At 38.8% G+C, this 21,818-nt stretch overlaps 2 protein-coding genes across 2 annotated transcripts; both read left to right on the top strand.

Annotated features, from left to right (window-relative positions):
* The first annotated feature begins 4,947 nt into the window (after positions 1-4,947).
* LOC116258168 (uncharacterized protein At5g41620) lies at positions 4,948-8,374 on the top strand. Its single transcript, XM_031635319.2, has 3 exons — positions 4,948-6,351; positions 6,479-6,586; positions 6,815-8,374. Exons 1-3 carry the CDS (start codon positions 5,926-5,928, stop codon positions 8,060-8,062), a joined length of 1,782 nt encoding a protein of 593 aa, XP_031491179.1. The 5' UTR covers positions 4,948-5,925; the 3' UTR covers positions 8,063-8,374.
* Positions 8,375-16,692: 8,318 nt separating this feature from the next.
* Positions 16,693-21,564, top strand: LOC116257002 (uncharacterized). The gene is made up of 6 exons (XM_031633577.2): positions 16,693-17,022; positions 19,079-19,206; positions 20,605-20,744; positions 20,899-21,046; positions 21,127-21,283; positions 21,373-21,564. The coding sequence occupies exons 1-6, from the start codon at positions 17,010-17,012 to the stop codon at positions 21,456-21,458; spliced, it is 672 nt and encodes a 223-aa protein (XP_031489437.1). The 5' UTR covers positions 16,693-17,009; the 3' UTR covers positions 21,459-21,564.
* Positions 21,565-21,818: the final 254 nt, after the last annotated feature.

Below are 21,818 nucleotides of genomic sequence, written 5' to 3'. Positions count from 1 at the left end.
GACAATGTCATTATTATTTTGGTTGGTATCTTTATCTCCACATATATTATTCCCTTATAAGTCACCAACATTATTTATTTTTTAACAATAATAACCAAACGAAACTTTAATCGCAGATAATCCTCTTTCACAAACCATCTCATTCTTGAAAAAAAAAAGAGAAAATCTAATAATCTAACTCTAAATTAGATCCGAGACCAATCTGAACCTGAATGAAACCGAACGATCCAATTGCATGAAATTGAATGAAAAGAAGTGAGATATTTTATAATACGTTGTCCTTGTAGCGCTTAGTGGTAGGGGCGAGGTTTTTCTCTTGAAGAATGCTTCGCCTTAAATCAAATGAATAGATAGAAGAGAGACACGGGGGCACGATGTTGGCTTCCTGTTTGCTTTGGATGGAAGGAAATTTGTCCACCGTTCTTTAGGCCAAGTGCCATCATTGTCATGGGAACAGGGTTCGATAATCTGTCTCGAGACTAACTGTCAAATATAATGCTAAATAATTGGGGTTTGTCACCATCACTAACTTAAGGTGTCGGGGGATTAGAAGCCAACAACATACTGCTAAACCATCATGGGTCCACTGATCTCGCTTTGGACTTTTGCGCTGCCAAATTTTAAGCAGAAGCAATAAATGTGGAATCGACACTAGCAAACTAAATTACCAGTCAGTCAATAACATACCCAAAACAAACACGAGATCAAATGGGAGTCCCCTCCCCTTGTGTCTTATATGCTTTTTTCTTTTGAGAAACACCACACCACTTTTCGATCTCACGAGTAAAATTTTTACTCTTTTCTTCGTGAAACAATAATGTACCAACGATAAGAATTGCATTAGTATATAAGGAGGGCGAATTGCAATGGAATATTTTTGTTGAGAGTTGCCATTAATTAGTATATATGATAGACACAGTTCGAATCCTCTAGGCATCATAAAAAAAACATACATAAACTACTCTGGGCTCTCCAATTATGTCGTGGGATAATGGATATGACACATGGAAATCGCTGGTTGAACAGGGAAGGGGAGTCGATGGCGAGGGATGCCCACTGTTTTTTAGTGGAAGATTGAATTATTTATCGATGGCGACATGAGCTGGTGTTTCCCACACCTCACATAAACATATTGGACGTGTGCAAACACGTGTGTATGTCCGGTCATCCGTCTTTTTTAATCGGATGCTCTTTATACAATCTCCTCCTTTTTCAATACGACGATTTTGGTAATAGATTTTTAATATTTAGTCATTCAACAACAGTTGGCATCCAGTACATTTGAATTTTTTTTTAGAGAGAGAGAGAGAGATAGTTATATTCTACCATGTACCAGATGCGTGTTACTTACTGAAATGGTATCACATGAACGAACATTAACATGCTAATTTGGAACAAATGTGTCCTTCAGACACATTAGCGAGCTCTCATATGGGCGTCACTTTCTTTTTGTCACAGTGTTAACTTTCAACCTTCATATCTATTTGTTTCTTTCTAAAAAAGACAACGTGATCATCTTCATAATGTTCCAGTAGCCCAAGCTTCCCTAATAAATAGTGGGCTATGGGTCCGAGTGGGCATGTAGGAGGGGGTGGTGCGTAGGCCTGCTCCAGCTGGATCACATGGTCTGTCTGCGCCACCATAGCTCATATGCAAAGCCTAGTGCTAGGAGAGCATACATACATTTTAGGCATCCGGTCGAGTACTCAACCTAATCGGACCCACCCAGGTGCGAACCCAAAAAAACCAGCTCGGATCGATTCGACCGGGTATATATTTTTTATTTTAACCGAACAGGGCTGAGTTCAGACTCAAGTTTCAAACATCCTGAGCTCGAGTTTCGGTTATCAAACCGAGCCGGCCCGATGCCCACTAGTGTCTTTTCCTCTCCTCACTTCTCTCCTTTCCCCCACCACATGAATTTCTAGCTCCTCCATTAATTCAGGCCAGTGAGGCCTTCCTTGCCTTATTAACTAAAATAATGGGGGTGGTGGGTAGCTGCCGTGATTTAAGTGGACTCTTTTGGGTGCTGCTAAAAGTTTGAAGCCGGGCAATATGACGGTGTTATATATATATATATATATATATATATATATATATAAACTAGAAGGTGGCGGATGGTTGCCGCTTATTTTAGTTTGATGTCATGCGCAGGCAGAGACGGGAGGCGAGGGATATGTGGTGTTTGGCAAGTGAGGGTTTTTGGTCAAAAGTAAATATTTCCAAATGGCAATGCTTTTACATGAGAAGTGACATCGACTGGATAGTTCTTACTCTTTAGCAAAGCAGAAAAAGAGATTTGGTAACCGGAAAAGGTGGTAGTTTTCAAATCTAGGAGTTGATGGCTCCCACTTTTTCTGATTCATTAATTTTCTTTTGACCACTTCTCCATCACTTAGTGGTAGGAGAGGGAATGAAGATCGACCTTTTCTATTCTCAAATTGAAGGTAGTAAGATTTATAATATTTTTTGTAATTTTTGTTGGATGATAGCGTAGCTGATCAAGCTGGTGGTATAGAAATGTGTAGGGCTATGCTCCTCACTACAGAAGACATAGACAAAGACAGTTTTATCTGACATTTCGTGATATCGTTCTTGAATAGAGTATCAGTAAAAATCATCGCCACGTAGGTAAAAATTGATTATTATCGACATCCGACCGTGTCGACAATAATAAATTATTTTCGACATCATAAGGGTCGTCGGTAAAAACTATACTGGTAAACGTCGCTATTTTTTTTTTTTACCTATAAATAACTGGACATCGGGACAACTTCAACCAACCTCCACCCAACAAAATCTTTTGATTTTATTTCCCTACCCTGTTTCATATGGATTTGAGTGTGTGGTTCTAAGATGAGAAGATAACGTCTCCTCATTGGGCTGAATCATTATCATCTTGCTCACCTTAAAATAGAAGCTTCTCACTCAGAGGTTAAAAACTACACTAAACGGCATCTTTTTACTTTAGATGACATTAACAAAAAAATTCTTAAGAAGGACAAATTTTCTCAAAGAGGACATCTGATGCACCCGGAATTCCAGAATATTTTTTCTGCGGTTCAAAGAAATGAAATGTAGAAAAAATATTGTGGAGTAACTGGCGTTCCAGAATTATTTTTAGCCCCCTCTTTGGAATTAGGTTAGAATTTTAGCCAGGCAATTTGTAGCTGTACCTATCGAACGACGATTAAAGAGCACCAGACCTCCTAGCTATTCAAGGAAGCTGATTGAACTTTTAATTATTACACGTCGCTGCTTTTTATTCAAGTTTCAAAATATATGTGGTGCTAAAACGATCAAACCCACCTTTTCTTGGTCAAAAAATGAACAACTCAAATGGATTTCTTTTGGCAAAAGTGAAAAAAGATCGAGCGGTGCAAGAAGCGATCTTGAAAAGTAGGAGATCTTGATTCCACGAAGCAGACGGATATTCTAAACGTATTCTGGTTGCACAACAAGGTTTTCCTGCAGCAGGTTAAATAACTTGGGCTCTGTTTAATGCGCAGGAAAAATGTTTAATGCGCAGGAAAAATATTGTGCATCAAAGAAATTCTCCCTGTTCGGACCGTTTTTTCCTGCAACATCAAGCACAGGAAACTTTACCCCGTGTTTTTCATTGATTTTAGAAAAAATTCTCACGCAAAAAAGTGGAACCACTCTAGGTCCGCGACTGTTGTGTGCATCAAACACATTGCCTTAATAAAGTCACCAAAATGCATTTAACTAAAACATATGGTGCTTGTCTAAGTAGCAGCTTAGCTGACAAACCTTATCTCAACCTTCACTAGAGTTCCTTTTTCCCTTTTTTTCTCCAAGTCTTAATCTGTGTTCCATGCGGTTGTTCCAATGAAATAGAGAATTTGTCTTCTTGTCTTGAGTGTATTCAACTATGACTGCTGTTCATATAATAAAAAACTCCATTCGGGTCAAATGTCCAATGTTTTCTTTTATGAATGCAACCGGCTGGGTTAGGTGGTGTGGTGTAGTCATGTCCTTAATTCAATTCTTAGAAGATCCTAATGGTATTAAGGAGCAGTCGAACCAAGTTCTTGTTCTCTCTCTCTCTGTTCAACCAAGTGCATCGCTGGGGTTTGACTAAGTGGAGTTGAGGTTTGAGATCAAGCTAGACGTTAGGTTAGACCCACCTCAGTTAAAGCTTTATGGTTCAAGCTTCGCCCAGCTGAGAGCATTGCTTTCTTCCTTAGGATGACAAAAGTATTGAATTGAGCCGATAAAATGGGAATATATAACAAAATTTAAGGACAAGAGGTCCCCTAAATAAAAAAACAAATCGCAAAACAAGAGCCAAAAAATAAAATATACAATACAATGCACAGAAGAAGAAGAAAGGCAAGAAGAGAGAAGAAAGACGAGGTGACACAGTCACGTAGCCGCAAACGTACAGCGGTGCCTCAATTTAATGGCAAATTGGACATCTCCCTACACAAGACGACCCACAGAATCTGACGAAGAGAAGGCGCCCCTGAAGACTCTGTTGTTGTGCTCCTTCCAAATGCGCCACCAAGCTGAAATGAGCCACGACCCCAGAAAGCAGACAGGTAGGGAGAAGGACAAAAGAGAAAAAAAAAAGTATTGAATTGAGACCCACCTTAGGTGAAAAATGAAAACTACCAAATACATCAAAAGGTTTGATATATATATATATATATATATATATATTCGATTTACCTAACTTTGATTCGATTCGTTCTTTTAAATGGGTCTACCTTTGAGCTAAATAGCTTAAACTAGCCGAGCTTGAGTGGTTGTTTCAGTCCTGCTTTTTTCGGCTCCCACAGAAGCAAGTTGAACTGTTGGGAAAAGGAATGATCGAAAGCAAAGTCAGAGAAAATGCCAAATAAAAACTGTCCTTACACGCTTTGAAGGCTGCTTTCATCTGCTTCTTTTGCCAGCATTTCCAGGGAAAAGATTTCCAAGTTATATCTGCGCCAAAGACCATGAGCTTAGTGAGAATGTCTTCTGCTGTGTTGGGCTCTCTTCACTTCATCCTCATCTTAGAGCAATTAACAAAGTCATTCCTGCCGAACTGCCATTAATGAATCCATTCCTGGAACTTCACATTCAAGGCAAACTTCATCGCTTTGAGCAGCTTATGGTCGTGTTTCCAATGAAAACTTTTATTTTCAACTCCACAAATTTTCCACAGGTATAAACCCAAGTAAATTGATCTCAGCTTCTGCAAAAAACAGAGTGGCGAAAAACAGAGTGGAGAATGAATATGAAATTGGTTGGCGGCCGGTGGGCTTGGGCAGGAAGGGACTGAAGCAAATGGATCCATGGATGCCACTAACTGAAACATTATTTTTTTATGTAGAGAAAAGAGGAACGGAACGTGGGCAGTCTGGGGTCACCCCCTCGTGTGGTTTACAGACCCACATTCTCAATACTTTCCATTAAAAACTGTGAAACGTATTAAAGCGATCAACCCATTCTTATTGGTGTTTTCTGCATAAATTAAGCAGTTTCTTCTTGTTCTGCCTCAGAAACAAGAAGGGGTTTCTTGGGAAAGAATGCTCGAGGGAGGGGGGTGCTCAGAAACATCATGGGAGGAATAAAAGGTAAAAGGGTAGAATAAAAACCTGCAAGTATCAAGCAGAAGCAGCAGACAGTAGCAGGGAAGAGAAAGCCTCTCCCTCTCTCTCTCTCTCTCTCCCCCCCAATTGATAGAAAGGACAACGATTCTGAACAGAGGAGATTTTGGGAATGTTAAAACGGTCGAATGGCCATGGAAAACGTGAGGGCTCGATCGTTCATTTCCACTTCCAACACATAAACGATTTTTTCCTTTCACACAAAAGATTGTTTCTCATCCCGTAAACGATTCTCTTCTCTCTCCTCTCTCTCCTTCTCTCTGTGCGTTGTGGTCATTCCGGAGTGCCGAAGAGAAGACTAGGAGCAGAGATGGTGCTGAAGAGCGCATGCAAGATTCGGAAACGTAGGTGTTCCTCCTCATCGTCTACTTCGTCCATTCTGACTAACCAGAGGCTGAAACGAGCGATTTTGGTGGGAAGAAGGGGAGGATCGAGTACGCCTATGCCCACCTGGAAGATGTGCTCTCGCTCTCGGTCCCCAGTGGCGTTCGTCGAGTCCCCTCTTTCGCAGACCGTTGCTCAGAAGGCTAAGCAGGGCCCCGTCTCAGCCAGGAAGCTTGCTGCTACGCTGTGGGAGATGAACGAGATCCCGCGTGTTGAGCGGCTTAGGGAAGTGAATCTACAGAAGAAATTGCGGAAGGGTAGATCGAGCCTCTGCAGTCATGACCGAAGGTCCGCAGTCTCAGGCTCGTTGCCGCGCCATCTCTCTGATCCCCCTCATACTCCTGTATCTGAGGTATGAGTCCGTTTTTTCCTTTCTCCTTCTTTTCGGCTTCCGCTTGGTTGTTTTGTTTGTTTCGGCTTTGTGAATGATAGATTTTGCGGGTGCCCATCCGCCTTTTCTTTTCCTTTCTGTTTTGAAGACCACGGATCAATCGGGGACTGGTAGCCTGAGAAGAAGATTCGCGGCAATTTCGCAGAAATACAAATTTCAAGGATTTGATTCACTAAGCCGTACTAGCTTAATGGAGGTAGATCAGTTTTCTGTTCTCTGCTTCAGTATGTAAACCACTCTGTTGATCTTTTATTTTTCGCTCTCTTTACTTCAGTTTTTTCATGGTACTTAATACAGTATGTTCTTAGCGCCACTTTTCTAATGGTTTTACTGAAACAAATGCTGATTTTCTTTCCCTACTTGAAGAAATTATGCTTGTGAAATCCTTTTATTTACTTTTGATCATCGACGATTTGATTTATAGATTGAAGCTCGATCGAGGGATCTAATGTCATCCGAGTCTTTAGTTGCATTAAGGAATCATATTAAGGATAATGGTCACTGTTCTTCCACTTATAAAGAGTTGTTGAAGATCCTTAATCGAATATGGGGCCTTGAAGAGCAGCACTCGACCAGTATGTCCATTGTGTCCGCATTGAGAGAAGAGCTCAAAAAAGCCCGCGTTCAGATTGATCGGTTGGTTGAAGAGCATAGATCAGATCGTCGTGAGATCGAATACATGATGAAACGCTTTGCAGAGGAGAAGGCGGCATGGAAGAGCAGAGAGCGAGACAGGATTCAGGACGTCGTTCAAACTGCTGCAGCTGAATTGGAGGTCGAAAGGAAACTGAGGAGGAGAATGGAGAGCATGAATAAGAAGTTAGCTGAGGAATTGACAGAGACAAAGGCCTTGTTGGCAAAAGCTTTGAAGGAATTGGGCAGCGAGAGGAAGGTTAGGCAAGTGATGGAGGAACTTTGTGATGAATTGGCACGGGGAATGAGTGAAGACAAAGCAGAGGCGGAAGAATTAAAGAAGGAATCTGCAAAGGCATGGGAAGAAGTGGAGAGGGAGAGGGAGATGCTTCAGTTGGCTGATGTCTGGCGAGAAGAAAGGGTTCAGATGAAACTTGCGGATGCCAGGTTTCAGCTCGAGGAGAAGAATGCTGTTCTTGACAAGCTGAAAAAGGAGCTTGAGGTCTTTCTCAAGACAAAAAGTCCAGCAACAAACCATAAAAACTCGACAGCTTGTGTCAGTACCGATAAAGAACAGCAAGCTGAAAATATAATTCCAGAAAAGAGTGGCCATGATCAGAATGTTGATGACAATGACTCCGTGGATAGTGATCTTCATTCCATTGAGTTGAACAGGGATGAAAGTAGCAGAGGCTACAAGTGGAGTTATGCTTCTGGTGCAGCCCGAGAAGAAGATGGCTGTAATTTCAGATCACAAGATTTGGAGAGACTAAAAGCCACTTCCCTTTCATTTGAGACAGGGGTCATTGAAGGCATTGAATGGGATTTAAGTCGTAACCAGAAACAGGAAAGTGGGATCAGTGATCAAGGAAGGTGCTCGGACATCATGGATACTGCTCTCTCTGCAAACCAAGTGCACAAGCATGATTATGATTTAGAAATGCAGAGGTACAAGTATGTGAAAGGACTAAGAGATCAAGTAATGGCAGGTTCCAGGGTTGCGGCTGGCGGTTTAATGCAGAAAATGGAGCAAACATGATCTTTTACAGGACCAGGGAAATGTAATCAGTGAAAAGATCAGAACCATCTCAAAGCTGACAAAAAGGAGGAGGGAGTGTGGTACAATGAGCAGGTCAGTGGGAACCATAGGATAGCACAAAGTCCCTGGGACTAGGTGAACTTAGCAGATTTCTAGCAGTAAGAGTTTTATTTACCCTCTTATGCTCTGTTCCTTCTCTCTGAATAATCAAGTCCCATATGCAGGTTCTGGTTGCTTCAGGTGTTGAATTAAGAAAACTTCCATTCTGTACAAAAGTAGTTTTTCTTTATCAAATTACTTATTAGAAGGTAATACGCCCTGTTCTTTAAAAATCCTATGCTCTTTCTCTCTCTCTCTCTCTCTCTCTCTCTCACACACACACACACACATACACAGACACACGCATACACATGTGATGGTTGTGGCTCTCGCGTCTTCCTTCATGATAAGAAATACTAAGCAAGCCTTTATATTGGCCCCATGCCGGCACATCTGCTGCTATAATACCATCCAAATGAATAAATATCAACCTGCTTTTGGTCTATGGCTTCATCGCTTAGCTTCATACTTTTTCTGGAGATGGTATAGGCTTGTGCACGATTCCAACTTCATCCAAATCCAAATGAACAGTGTACAGATAATCACTTCTGTTCCTTAGACAGCAGAAGATGCCCCGGGAATGAATCTAAGCATCTCTCTTTCTCGCTGCCCCCGACATACCGTGTCACTTCTGAAGAGCCAATTGACGAAGCACATCTTTTCAGTTCGTTCTTTCCATTCATTTTACGTCGTTTAAGTTCCCGTCTCTGATTACTCGACCATTATTCCTGAGGAATTGCTTCTATTCAGCGGAGGACATTTTCACTGCCTCCCCTTCTGTCAAATAATAATAATAATAATAAACAAGAAGAAGATCAACCAGTGCCTCTCTGCTCTGCCGCCATCTGTCGTTTCCCCATTCGCATGAACCGAAGATTTGGTGTCGCCAATCTGTAAATCTCTCCCCAAAATGAATGTGGCAGTGTCTCACATTCATGAAGATGGTGACCCTGTTGGCTGGGGATTGCTCCTCTACAGTGATCATAGTCCCACAGGATGACATGAACTGTCGTCATCATAGTACTTCGCCTGCTTCAGATCAACTGTGATGGACGTCGACGTGTCTCTTAGATGAGTCACTGTTGATGGCTTCATAATGCCCAGCTGTTGCCATCAGTGGGAATAGATAGCATCCAACGAAGTAGATCCAATGCATGTCCACACTATGGTAAACAGCAGTGAAGTGTACATCGACTTTTTTGATGTTTCAACCCGCGACATTATTGACGATGGTACAAACTACAGATCACGGATTCAATCTGAAAAATAGTGGCAGATCTAACGGTCGCCTAAATTGAATGCGATATTAACTCTACCAATGTCACATCAGGGTGGGATTGGTGGCATATATGGAGCTATCTGAGGTGAAATTTATGTGGGCAAGCCGATCCCGTTAAACAGAAAGATCGATGTGTTTCTTATAAATGCACTGGGAACTAGAATCCGTATAATATCTTTTACATTAAATGGCTCTATAAATAATCTAGTACTTCTGATTATGCTCATATGCTAAATAAAGCAAAAACCAGAAGAAATAACAGGCTTGAGCTCATTAGTCTTACCCACACAAACACACACACAGGGGCCCCTCAAATATGGGCTCCATGGAACATGAGGGCTATGAGCATGAATTGGGAGACATCTGCTGTCCTCTTTGATTTGATCAGATAGCTTACAAGTCGTCTCACCGGGGGCAGCTTTTTCATGTTCAAAAACTTATATAACATACTATAACACGTAAGATCGAGATTCATTTGATGGCTTATTATAGTTTATATAGACATCATACATGCTTATCCTAATTTGCTGATGCACATTTCAAAAGCTAATCTTCATAAGCGAATTGCACCTACTCAAAACATACCTCCCCTTTCTACCTATAGTGAATTTTATCCATTCAAAACTTGTCTTCTCTTTTTATTCAAGGAGGGTAGATGTTACATTGCGGGGATGCTCTATGTGTGTGTGTGTGTGTGAGAGAGAGAGAGAGAGAGGGAGAGAGAGAAAGAGTCCATTAATAAATTTGCCCTTTAGGCTTGCTAAATAAATTCTAAAGTTATTGAAGGATCACTGGAAAGTACTTTTCGATGTGAATGCTACTGATTAAGTTTGTATCTTATAAATTTTGTTTGACATTTTACTTTGACCCAGACAAGGCTTCCTGAAAATGTTCAGTTCTTAATTAAAGAAGGCGTGAAACTTCTGAATTTTTTCTGGGTAAATAGTTTTCCCTTCTCTTGTACATCCCTGAGCAAAAAAATGTGTCCTCTAGGTTTATTTCTAGTTTCTAGCTCTATTCTCACTTGTCTTCTTTGATCTGTTAACACCAGCCCAATTTCTCTTTGACCAAAGTACATCTGATTGGCTTTTGGCTTAAATACTTGCATGTGGACCGTTTGAAAGTTCATAAATCGATTTTGGGATCGAGCCCAGATAACAGTTAGTTTTCAGGATTTTCGACCCTTTGATTTTTTTTTGTGTGAAGACAATGCTTAAGGTTGGAAGTTTTCTCAAGACAAAATATGGAACAGAAAGTTTTGGAGATCGAACTTCACTCCAAGAGCAGAAATCAGGTCACCCGAATAAAATTATTTTTTAGGACTGCAAATTGTCACCGAGACTAGTTATTTCTTTGTCAATATATCGTTTTTGTTATATTACTGAGGCTTTTCTTTTTTGCTTTCTAAACTCTAACAGGAAGAAGATGAGAATGAGTTGCAATTCCAACATCACAAAGCCCCTATACCCGGTTGTAATCACTCCAATTTTTTTTAAAAGATTGTGTTATTTTACCCAAGCGCAAAACCCAAATTTAGACGCAAGATTCAAATCTAGAACCCAACTTTCAGATCTAAACTAGATCCAAAACTCGAGTTCAGATCCAAATCGAGCATTTCAGACTCAAAATTCGAATCGCATTCAAAACAACAAAATTTGAGCATCGCGCCTGCACCGACCTTTCCGTTGTTTTAAAAACTCATTTCTCATGCCAAAACATGTTTTAAACCTAAGTCGCATGCTCGAACGAGTCGACAACCGACTAAACCAAAATCGGATTCGGAGCGAGATCAGAGTCGCTCAAAATGGAGTCGGCTGCCCGTTTTTAACAAAAACTTTTCTTTTACACATTTTAAATAAAAAAATATTTTTTCTATATAAACAATATTTTTTATTTCATTTTATTAGATTTTATCTGATTTTATTTTAAATAAATAAATAAATATTTTCTGCGCCCTTCTGCCATCATCGTAGGGTGATCGCGTTACGCGATCACCCGCATGATGCAGCACACTGCTGCGCACGTAGTGCCGAGGCATCGTGCACTGTTGCGCCTGGCGCGCAACAGCGCCCAACCGGGGCTTGCAACAGTGCAGGCCCCCCTTTATTTTCTCACGAAAAACCGACCCCAAGGGGCGGTTTTGCCTTCTTTGGGTGGGCAATAGCCCTACCCATACCTCAAAAGGATGTTTGCGGGGCTAATGCCATATCCCCCTTTAGTCAAAACCTATTTTTTAAAAAAAAAATTGAAAATAATTCAAAATTCTTTGAAATTCGGATGAAAATGTTGGGAAATTAAAAAAAAATCAAGTTTTGGGTTTTAGCTCCAAAATCTTCTATAAATACATTTCATTTCTCCCCTCTTAGGTAAGAGTGGTTTTTGGGAGAAACCCTATAATATTTTCACTTGAAGATTTAGGGTTTCTTTTGAGCTCTCTCCCTCTTCCTCTTTTCATTTCTCCTTTCCTCTTCAACCTGGAACAAACTATAACTCTCTTGGAAACATCCTCTTCATTATCTTGGATATTCTTTCAAGGTAAAACCAAGATCATTTGAAGCATTGTTTGTTTCTTCATTTTTCTCTCATTTTCATCTCTTCATCACCAAAGAATATAGCATTCAACCTATTTTTTAAAGACAAGAGGTTATGCTCAAGTACACCGAGAGCATGAGAAAATGAGATGATCTTTTATTTCCATGCTTGAGTCATGTTATTTCATTTCTTGAAAATAGTTTTGTCTTGCTTCCTCTCTTTTTCTCTTCCTCATTTCCCTATGACTAAAGGAGATAGCTATTAATCTCTATTTTAGAGTCAAGAGACTATGCTCAAATACACCAGGAGCATAAAAAAATGAGATGATATTTCTTTTCATAGTTGAATCATGTTCTCCTTCTCTTTTCTTGAATATTGTTTTGTTTCAAGTTATTTAAATTTTCCTATCTATACGTGAATGTATGTCGAGAATGAGAGTATGATTTGAAAATTTTTACCTTTACATTAATTTTTAAAGTTGGGACTTGTCTAACCCGAGAAAAACCCTCACGACATATATACATTTTAATATGCATTTGCATATCATTTTGCTCGATAGTTTTTTTTTTAATCATTTGATTATGAACCCTAATGAACACCTTATCGTGTGGTTTGAGCTTCTTTCATACTCAACGGTGAAAGAAACATATTCCTTTGCAACCAATGGAATAATAACATTTTATATTTATTTAAATCATATTTTTCAAAACATTTTCAAAAGAATACATTTTTTAATGCGGCCTTGGATACTTAACTTAGGTTCTTGCATGAGCTCAAGTTCCCCAACGGCCTATATCAAAAATTGAAGTCGGTTATTTTCAAGTTATTTCTTTATTTTAATACTCATGAAGACAGATACATATATACACATTATATACGCATACGTGTACATGAATATCTTTCTTTGTCTTTCTCTTTTTATGATTTAACATACTTCTGCAATATATATATATACACGTGTATTTCATTTTTAAATATCTCTTTTTCTAAAATGATCTTCTCATCTCTACTTAATTTAAACCTTATTTTCACAAGATTTCATATATGTATCTATATATATATATATATATATATATATATATATATATATATATATATATGTATGTATATATGTATACGAATATGTATCATTTAATTTTATGATTTTCAATATCTCTTTCTCTCTCCCTTCTATATTTCTCTCTATGAGAGTCGTTCATCTTTTCCATCATTTCAATATTTTTCTCTTATCATTTAAAATTTTAATTTTTCATTTGCCAACTTCACTAAGATAATAAATCAAGTAATGACCCAATATTGGATTCATGCTTGATGGTCTACAACCTCAATCCATTTTAAAAAATTTTTTTTTCTTATATATGATATTTATCAAAACAAAAATATTAGATGTATGTTATGGTAGGAATGTTTTTAGATGAATGTTGTAGTAGGAATGCTCCATTATCTTTTAATCATATAGGATTAATGTATTCATGCATTCACAATCACTTAATATCACTTATGAGTGCAATCACGTCTCTAAAAGAACTTAAGCAAGATGCGATGAAGCTCTAAGTAGGTGGTAACCGAATTAGAACAAAATCTCAAACCTACTTAAAGTTTTAAGAGGACACTAAAATGACTTCAAAATGAATTCTCAAGTTTTTCAAATGATATATACAAAGATTTTCCAATTCTAGCTTTCGCTAAAATATTTCGTAATCTTAAGTGGTTCTTCAAGAACCTCTTTAAAAGCTTGAAACATCAAACTTTCAATACTTTTTTGCACCATATATAGAATAAAAAAATGTGTTCAAGTTAAAACGAAATGCATCGATGATAAACATAACCCTTGGATTAATTATCCTCGGTAAAAGCACCAGGAACGGTCGATCATCGTACCGACGAACGAGTACCTTTCTCTCATTTTCAAAATAAAATTTCATTTTTTTGGAGCACTCCAAAACCAACCAAAGAAATTTTGGAGATGCAAACATCGGTCCAGTGGCCGAGACAGGTGAGAGCTTTTGTGTAGGCAGTTGCTCACATCGGCCCACATAGTTTATAATTTTATTTACATGCTGATTTCTTCACATAATTTAGTTTGTTACATATTGGTGCCTCTCAAATCTAAAGACCTTTTATATCAATACCTCTTTGTCACAAATTTTTAGCTCTCCAATTGCTAGCATGGGGCTGTGCAAAAGTTTTGTGCGCATGGTATTTGGAATCTGATTGTTTATTTAACCATAAAAAAATAAAAAATCCAAGCCCATCATACCTAACAACTTAGTGTTGGCACAACAAAACAGCATGTGAGGCCATAATTACAAAAAAAATGGTTTTTTTTTTCAAAAACCACGATAAATAAGTCAGCCATTTAAAACTTAAAAAAATGCCAAAACATAAAAAAAACACACATTTTTTCCTTTTTTTATTTTATTCATTTTTCACATTTTTTAATGTCTAACTACTTGTTTTCATTTTTCAAATTTTATTTGTTGCATATCTACTTATTTTTTATGTTTGTGTTATTAGTTTTTCATTATTTTTTAATTTTAAGACATTTACCATTTTTTCTTTTTTTCTTTTTTTTATAAAGTTGCTGAATTATATGTGAAAAAAAAAACCTCACTGTTTTAATTTTTAAACGCTTGAAAGTTTTTTATGACTACGTTTGAGACTGTGTGCTCCAAAAATGCAGAAGTGAACATCGCTCAAACTCTCTCTCTCTCTCATTATAAGTGTTTTTGAACGCTGTTGAGAGGGATCTTACAGGCGGACCATTTGCTTGCGGGTCTTTCCAAAGGAGGATTGACTATTCTCTACTTTGTGGGCTGTGGTGTTATATGAATTGTATAAAGGATGCCGTATGTAAAGGGGTTAGAGTCGATGTCACAAGGCTGAACTTGCGTACTCTTTTTGATGTTTGCTTCTCATGTCAAATGGTTACGTCCCACTGTTCGTGAACATGTTTATTCAATCACGTCTATTTCATGACGTTGTTTTTGTTTTTATGTTGGGGAGGCCAGTAGTGTTATTAGTAATTCTCTCTCTCTCTCTCTCTTTCTATATATATATATATATATATATATATATATATATATATATATATGTGTGTGTTCACAAAGACATTCATAGCAGTACCACGAGATCAAAGGATTGCTGTATCCATGTAGAACAAGCAACTCATATCATGAATGGTTGCCATTTAATTTGCAGAGTGCCGTCCAATGTCATCCCACACCACAAATTAACAAGAGGTGCATCGTCACCAGATCGTCAAGTGTCAGCTAACGAGTGCATTACTCTTTCTTTCTGTATTCCTCCTTCCATATTTTCATTTTAGCTGCCTCTCATTGGACAGTAATCTCACAAAACGGGTCACACACTTACATTTGCTTTCTCTTGTGCCACAAACTTATACTGCCAAAGAGAAGCATTAAGTTAAACAACTCATATTTAACGACGTAAAAAATTGTAATTTCGAACAAAAGGGTTTTCAAGCTTGGCCGGAAGTAGGTCACCTCGGCGACTGTACTTGGCCGGAAGTGGTACGCATGGATTATGAGGGAAAATTGGAAACATGGTGCTTCCTTTCTCTTTAAGCTTTTGCAAAGTGCCCCAAGAAAAGTGAACTTTTTGGTGAATCCCTCCTCCAAAACCATAGGTTTCAAGGTTGATCTACTTGAATTAAATTCAAGAGTACGAAGCCTGCAATTGGATTTTTACTGAGAAAACCCTAAAAGCTGCTCTCAGTTGTCAAAATTCTCTTTTAATATGATTTCCCGTGGATGCATTAGTATTATTGTTTCATATATGCACAGCGATCAATGATGATGACAATAGCAGGTCTAACTTAGGCAGCTCTACCTTAGGCCGGCGCATTCATAATCAACCAGAGCACTACACTCACCGTTCAAGAACCATATCTCCTACCTTTCGCACTGGATTCGAATTGTCCTTTTGTGAAGAAAGTCACAAAAGCCACGGGTTTATAAAGTCAGAAAGAGTGTGTTCATAGAATACTGAGAAAGTATAAAGACTAATCGATTCTTTTGATTGGTAGCTTGTAAAGCGTAACGTGCAAAATTATTTTTTAAATAAATAAATGACAATTGTTACACTGATGATGACTGTCATTTTTCACGCAGCACATTATGAAATGAAACATCAATCAAACAATAAATATTCTAATGGTGAAAAAAACGAAAGGAAGAGGTACCAAGTTGCTAAGCAATTTTCTGTATCAATTTTCTGTGTACGTTTCGGCTGCTTAAGCCAAAAGGAGTTTAAAAATTAAAGATGAAGATTTCATGGGATCATTTACCGGATGTGCATTAGTTATTTGGGGGCTTGGATCCTAAGAAGCGGACGCCTCGTAATGTTGAATTTTCATTTTTGCTAATTTAAGGCTACTAATTTCTAACAGATTTCAAATGACCATTTAATTTTGTTCTAGGAAATGCCGTTTTAAAGTAGTCTATCATCAAGGGATGATGTAGCATAGATATAGTTGTGGACCAACAGGCAGCGCACAAAGGATATGTCATCTGTTGATTCTCATAAACATTACCGCAAATGTAAAATTGCGACTCCTATTAAATGTACTTTACCCTGGAATGGGCCCTTCAGGTCTTTTCTGCTCGCTCATCCCAAAAGTCGTCCATATCGTTTCTTAAAATTGCAAGGAAAAGCAACTTCGATGTGACAAGCCAAGTTGCCGTTACTTTAGTGCGAGCAAGGCCTTGATTAATGGTTGTCAGTTGAGCGCTAGATTCTTCTTCGTAGTTATGATCGCAACATTGGTCTCTAGAACGAAAGTTGCGTTGTAGCATAGAATAGAATATATTCGCTTTGAGTTTGTTTACAGGCAAACGAAGTTGGGATTCCAAGGAGACTGTCCAACTCCTTCAGCTCTTCACGCGCCTCCCTCTGTGTCCTGACTGTGTGAATCGAGATGCAGATGTTGGGGTGGACAAGTGAAGGCAACTGTTTTCAGGACAGGACTGCCATTTCTTTGTGAGTCGGTTGAACCGGTGCTACTTCAGAGAAGACATGGATGATTGGGGTGAGCAACCAAGCTTGTTAGTTGACTGTTCATTGTGCTCGTAAAAATCTTTTGGTAGAAATTTCTGCTGAAAATTGGTCGCCAAATTTTTTTAGCCTTCTGTTTTCTCTGGGCGCGCAGCTTCAGTTGCTTCTTTGTTTTTTGGAGCGTTCGTCTTCTTATCCTTGTGCTTTCTTTCCTCTCAGTGATTTGTCTCACGGCTTCATTGCCCTGTACTGCTTAGATTAGATACTGTGTTTTCCTATGACTGAATTTTTATGTGTAATTTTATGAATTGCCAAGGTTCTTCTTTATAGTTATGATCAAAAACATTGGTCTCGAACGAAAGTTGTGTGAGCCATAGAATAGAATGGATTCACTTCAAGTTGGATTAAGGGAACACCAAATTGGATTCCAGAGGCACACTGTGCCTTCGAACCCCCACTGCCTTGTGTTCCTCTTAGGTGGTTTCTTGGTACATACCCTCGTGCCACCACGTCCCCGCCCAGTTACTCCTTCTCACCCCTTCCCTACTGTATTCAAGAGCTGGTCGTTCGCCTGGTGGTAGTGGATCATCAGTTGCAGGTGGCGAATTTGGGAGGAGCGTAACAATCGCACGTTGAGGGATGAAGCTGCTCACTTTGCCTCCATTGTTTACCAGCTCAGGAGCGACCCCCACTGGGCCACCTCACTCTCTGCATTGGCTACCTTTAGCCTGCTTCTGCATCTCATTTTTCTTCCTTCCTTTTCTTTATCTCTGCCTTATGTTTCTTGTTTTTTGCCGTTTTTTCGACCATTTTCCTTTGTACTCTCGCTGTCATCTTGTGTCACCAATTTTGAACCATTTTCACCCCCCCTCCTCTCCCTCTCTCGCGACTGTGTGAAAGCAGATGAAGATTTTGACGTGGACAAACGAAGGCAACCGTTTTCAGGACGGACAGTCATTTCTTTGTGAGTCAGTTGAATTGGTAGTACTTCAGAGAAGATATGGGCGAATAGGTGAGCAGCCAATCTTGTTAGTTGGACTGTTCACTGAGCTCAGTGAATTGTTTTGTTAGAACTTGTTGCTGAAAATTGGTTGCCAAATATTTCAGCCTTTTGTTTTCTAGCGTGCAACTTCAATTGCTTCTTTATTTATTGGAGCGTTCAGATCATCTTATCCTTGTGCTTTCTTTCCTCTCCTGTGATCCCTTTCACAGCGTTGATGCTTCGTACCACACTGTGTCTTCCTATGTCTGGATTTTATATTTTATGAATTCGTCCACGTTGATCCCTTTTATCCAACCCTTTCTGTTTTCTCTTTTTCTTCCTTTGGTCACTGATTTTTCTTTCTTGTGGAATGCTGAAATTATCTTTCTCACAATTTCTGCACTTTGATGAGTTCAAGACTTCAAGTAGTACGCATGCATCATGTGGATGATCTGGATCTATCATGTCTGTGGATGGTCTGGATGTATCATGTCTACTGTGTACTCTTTTATATGACTGACAGCCAAAGCGTCAGGTGCACTTGCTTTTGTCAGATTGCCTGTGAATATGCAATATTCACTTGAACGACTTCTCTAACATGTGTTGGAGTATGGAGCCAAAATTCGTTTATATATGTTTCCAAATTTTAGTTAGCAATGTCTTGCAATTTTCCTACATCAAAAGAAAAACCATTCCCATTCTTGTATCTTCTTCATCAAAGAAATAAAGAACAAATTAAACAACCATCTTCTCTGAACCACATAAATATTTTTTGTTGTGTTTTGGCTTTGTCCTTTACTTGCTTGGTCCCTAGATTAGTGTAAGACTGGAGATCTTTTAGCAACCTGAAGACCATCTATTACCCATGGTTTTTTAAGTCTAACTAGCTGAAAATATCTTTTATGCTAATTTTTTGCCTGGACTAGGCCATAAGTTTGAGCTAAGTTATAGCGGAGATTGAATGTAACAATAATCCTTCACAGCTTGAATTCCACAGCCTGCTAAAGCTGGACTCTTCTGTTGTAACATATTAGCAACAAATGCATGGCACATAGATCAACATCTTCTTATATATCTCACAGCTTTAATTTTTTCTGCTAACTTGCAGAATCTGATGATTTTGATCCTGCACTACCAGTTCATGCAACTGGAAAGCAAAAGGGGTTGTGGGATGATGAAGACATTGAAGATGTAAAGGTGTCCTGGGAAGATGGAGATGTGCCTCCTCTTGGAAAGGTCTTTCCTTTTGCTGAATTTTATATATTTGCTTTGATGCTCTCTATCATTTCTTTGAGCTCCTGTAGTTGGATAAAGATATGTATAGATGCATGCACAAATTGGTATTTATTGCTTTTTGCAACATTAAGGTCACACAATGATATAGCGTAAGCTAGAAGTTTCTTGCTATATTAAGGGATTATTTTATCTGGTTAGTTTTTTTCTGTGGTCCTGCTGAAGCATTTGCTAAGATGATGATACTGGGGCTATCTCTTCATTATCTGTTTCATTGTTTGCTATAACTTAGTAATCAATATCTAGTCTGGTGGTTCACTCAGAAGTTAATAGTCTCATACTTCTGAGTTTTTGACATCCTAACGAAGTTATTGATATTGGTGCTATATCCGCCTGTATCCACAAATACTTGTATCCCGCCACAAAACAGAGCTGGTAAATAGTGCTTCATCCCAATTCATGTGGGCCAAGTCTTTGTATCATTTTGCAAAATGGTTCATCTCTGATACCAATATCGAGAACACTGAACTTGAAACTGGTTACAAGGTTGTGAAGTCCAGCCTTCTGCTTCTATCAGTTTGAAAAAGCCTAGGAGTCTGTTTGGCAGCCATTCTATTGTCCTTTTCTCTTAGCTATACTCCTTTCTTATTGCGGAAAACATTTCTGTTGGCTTTCCTTATGTTTTTTTTTGTTTTCACCTTAGATGGTTGCTGAATCAAACTGAACTATTATCGAGGCTGAAAGTCTCCAACTTTGATCCATTTGGAAATGGTTGGTCTGCAATTACAATGACAATATTTATTCTTCTCTAATTATTCTGTTTTTCTTTTTTTTTTTCCTGGTGAAAAATGTCTTTCCAAATCTCTTTTTTCACGTGGTTATTTTGTTTTTGCCTTTGAGGTGCCTCCATTTTAATGCCTTAAATTTGTAACGTACTCTCTCTGTAACATATCGTTTTGACAGTGTATACATGAGATGGCTTTTGAGCCATACGTGTCTTGGTGATGTCTATATAGCCCACCCCTACCCATAAGTGTGTCTTGTTGGTTTCTTGGTGATATCTGCATAGCATGGCCTGGTTATTTGTCAGGCAACCAGCGTTGAGTGTGTTTTGGTCTAAGCGAAGGTACCTGCAGGATAAGTTCACCTGTAAAAATTGGATCTGAAGCAGTTAAAGTAGCTGGTTCATCTTGCTTCTAGAGATTGCCAGATTACAACAACAACAACCTTAGGTGCCAGTTTTAATGAAATGGAAGATGGATTCTGCATGTCAAAATCTCATGTTATCAATAAGATTCAACCAGCCATGAGACACACCCTTGTCTGTATAATGGGATGTATGAAGGCTTTGGATTTCTACAGAAAGCGTACACTGAAATATTTTATGATTCGTTGCTACAGGCACCTGTACCAGAACCTCCAATTCATAAGGCACTAACAAACGCAGGTGGAAAAATTGCTAGTCACAAGAAACAAACATTTATGGGAGCTGTAGAAGAAAGACATATGGATCCTCTAGAAGAAAAACTCAGGCAGCAAAGGTAAAAGGCATTCATTTACGTGGACATGCTTCTCTGTTGATCTTTTTCTGTCTTGTTACCTTGCAAATTTACGTCTTAAAGCTGAAAATTTCTTGGTATAATAATAGCACGTTCTGGCACATGCTCTGAAAAAGAAAGAACTACCTTTCATCAGGCTTGTTGAAGAAGCAGACTATAAGTCCACAATGGAGTTATTTGACCAAACAAGTGATAAAAGAACCTTGGACAATGTTACACCGAAATCATTAAGCGAGTTCTTGGAATATGCTGAACTTGTCTCAAATAAGCTCCTGCCTTATGAGGCAAGTTTCCGAACTTACTGAGCTCATGACAAGGGATGCTTTCTCATACTGACATGCATGTTGGTTGAATGTTAACACAGAAAAATTTTCACTATATAAACCTACTTAAGGCAATCATGAGACTTTCCATGGCACCCATGAAAGCAGCAGATGCAAAGGAGGTTCTGTCTTCTATGACAGCCATTGTCAATGAGAAACTCAAAGTAGAGAAAGAAGCCGCTAGCAAGAAGAATCCAAGTTTGATTCCGAATGCTTTTTTTTCTCACGTGCTTTCTTTTCCTGCCCCTGTTTTATTCAATTGCTTATGTGGACCGTATGTTTTGCAGCCAAAAAGAAACAACTCAATATGGATGCAGCAGATGACGATGCTGTCGTTGCATATGAAGAACTTGATGATTATGAGTATATGTAGTAATTACATGCAAGATTTGTTAAACCAGACAGACGCACAAACTTAGACGCATAGAAAAAGATCGAACTAATGAGTAATGGGAATGCAGCTTGCAGCTGTTTACTAATCTGCAAAGGTGCTTGAACATCAAGATTTGGTTATCCGCAGGCAGTTGCTTGTGTGGCCCCTGGATATCAACTTGGCCAAATGACCTTGAACAAATCATTCCATAAACAACTTTTGCAATTTTCAGTTTGTGTACGTAGATCTTACCGCAAGCCCAGAAACATACCCAAAAAAAGCTTCATGTTGGTTCTAGCTTTGCAATTAGGCTTCAGGGCCTCAACTGATACAGCTTGGCAATGACAGGGTGTCTACACT

The sequence above is a fragment of the Nymphaea colorata genome, chromosome 7, assembly GCF_008831285.2.
Source record: "Nymphaea colorata isolate Beijing-Zhang1983 chromosome 7, ASM883128v2, whole genome shotgun sequence".
Taxonomy (NCBI): domain Eukaryota; kingdom Viridiplantae; phylum Streptophyta; class Magnoliopsida; order Nymphaeales; family Nymphaeaceae; genus Nymphaea; species Nymphaea colorata.
The sequence above is the reverse complement of the archived record's forward strand: the minus strand, read 5'-3'. Positions and strand labels throughout refer to the sequence as shown.

Coding starts and splice junctions, on each gene's coding strand:
- LOC116258168 (XM_031635319.2), top strand. CDS start 5,926: ATGGTGCTGAAGAGCGCATGCAAGATTCGGAAACGTAGGTGTTCCTCC. Junction 6,352..6,478: donor CTCATACTCCTGTATCTGAG/GTATGAGTCCGT, acceptor TCTGTTTTGAAG/ACCACGGATCAATCGGGGAC. Junction 6,587..6,814: donor GCCGTACTAGCTTAATGGAG/GTAGATCAGTTT, acceptor TTTGATTTATAG/ATTGAAGCTCGATCGAGGGA.
- LOC116257002 (XM_031633577.2), top strand. Junction 19,207..20,604: donor ATGTGCCTCCTCTTGGAAAG/GTCTTTCCTTTT, acceptor TCGTTGCTACAG/GCACCTGTACCAGAACCTCC. Junction 21,047..21,126: donor ATAAGCTCCTGCCTTATGAG/GCAAGTTTCCGA, acceptor ATGTTAACACAG/AAAAATTTTCACTATATAAA.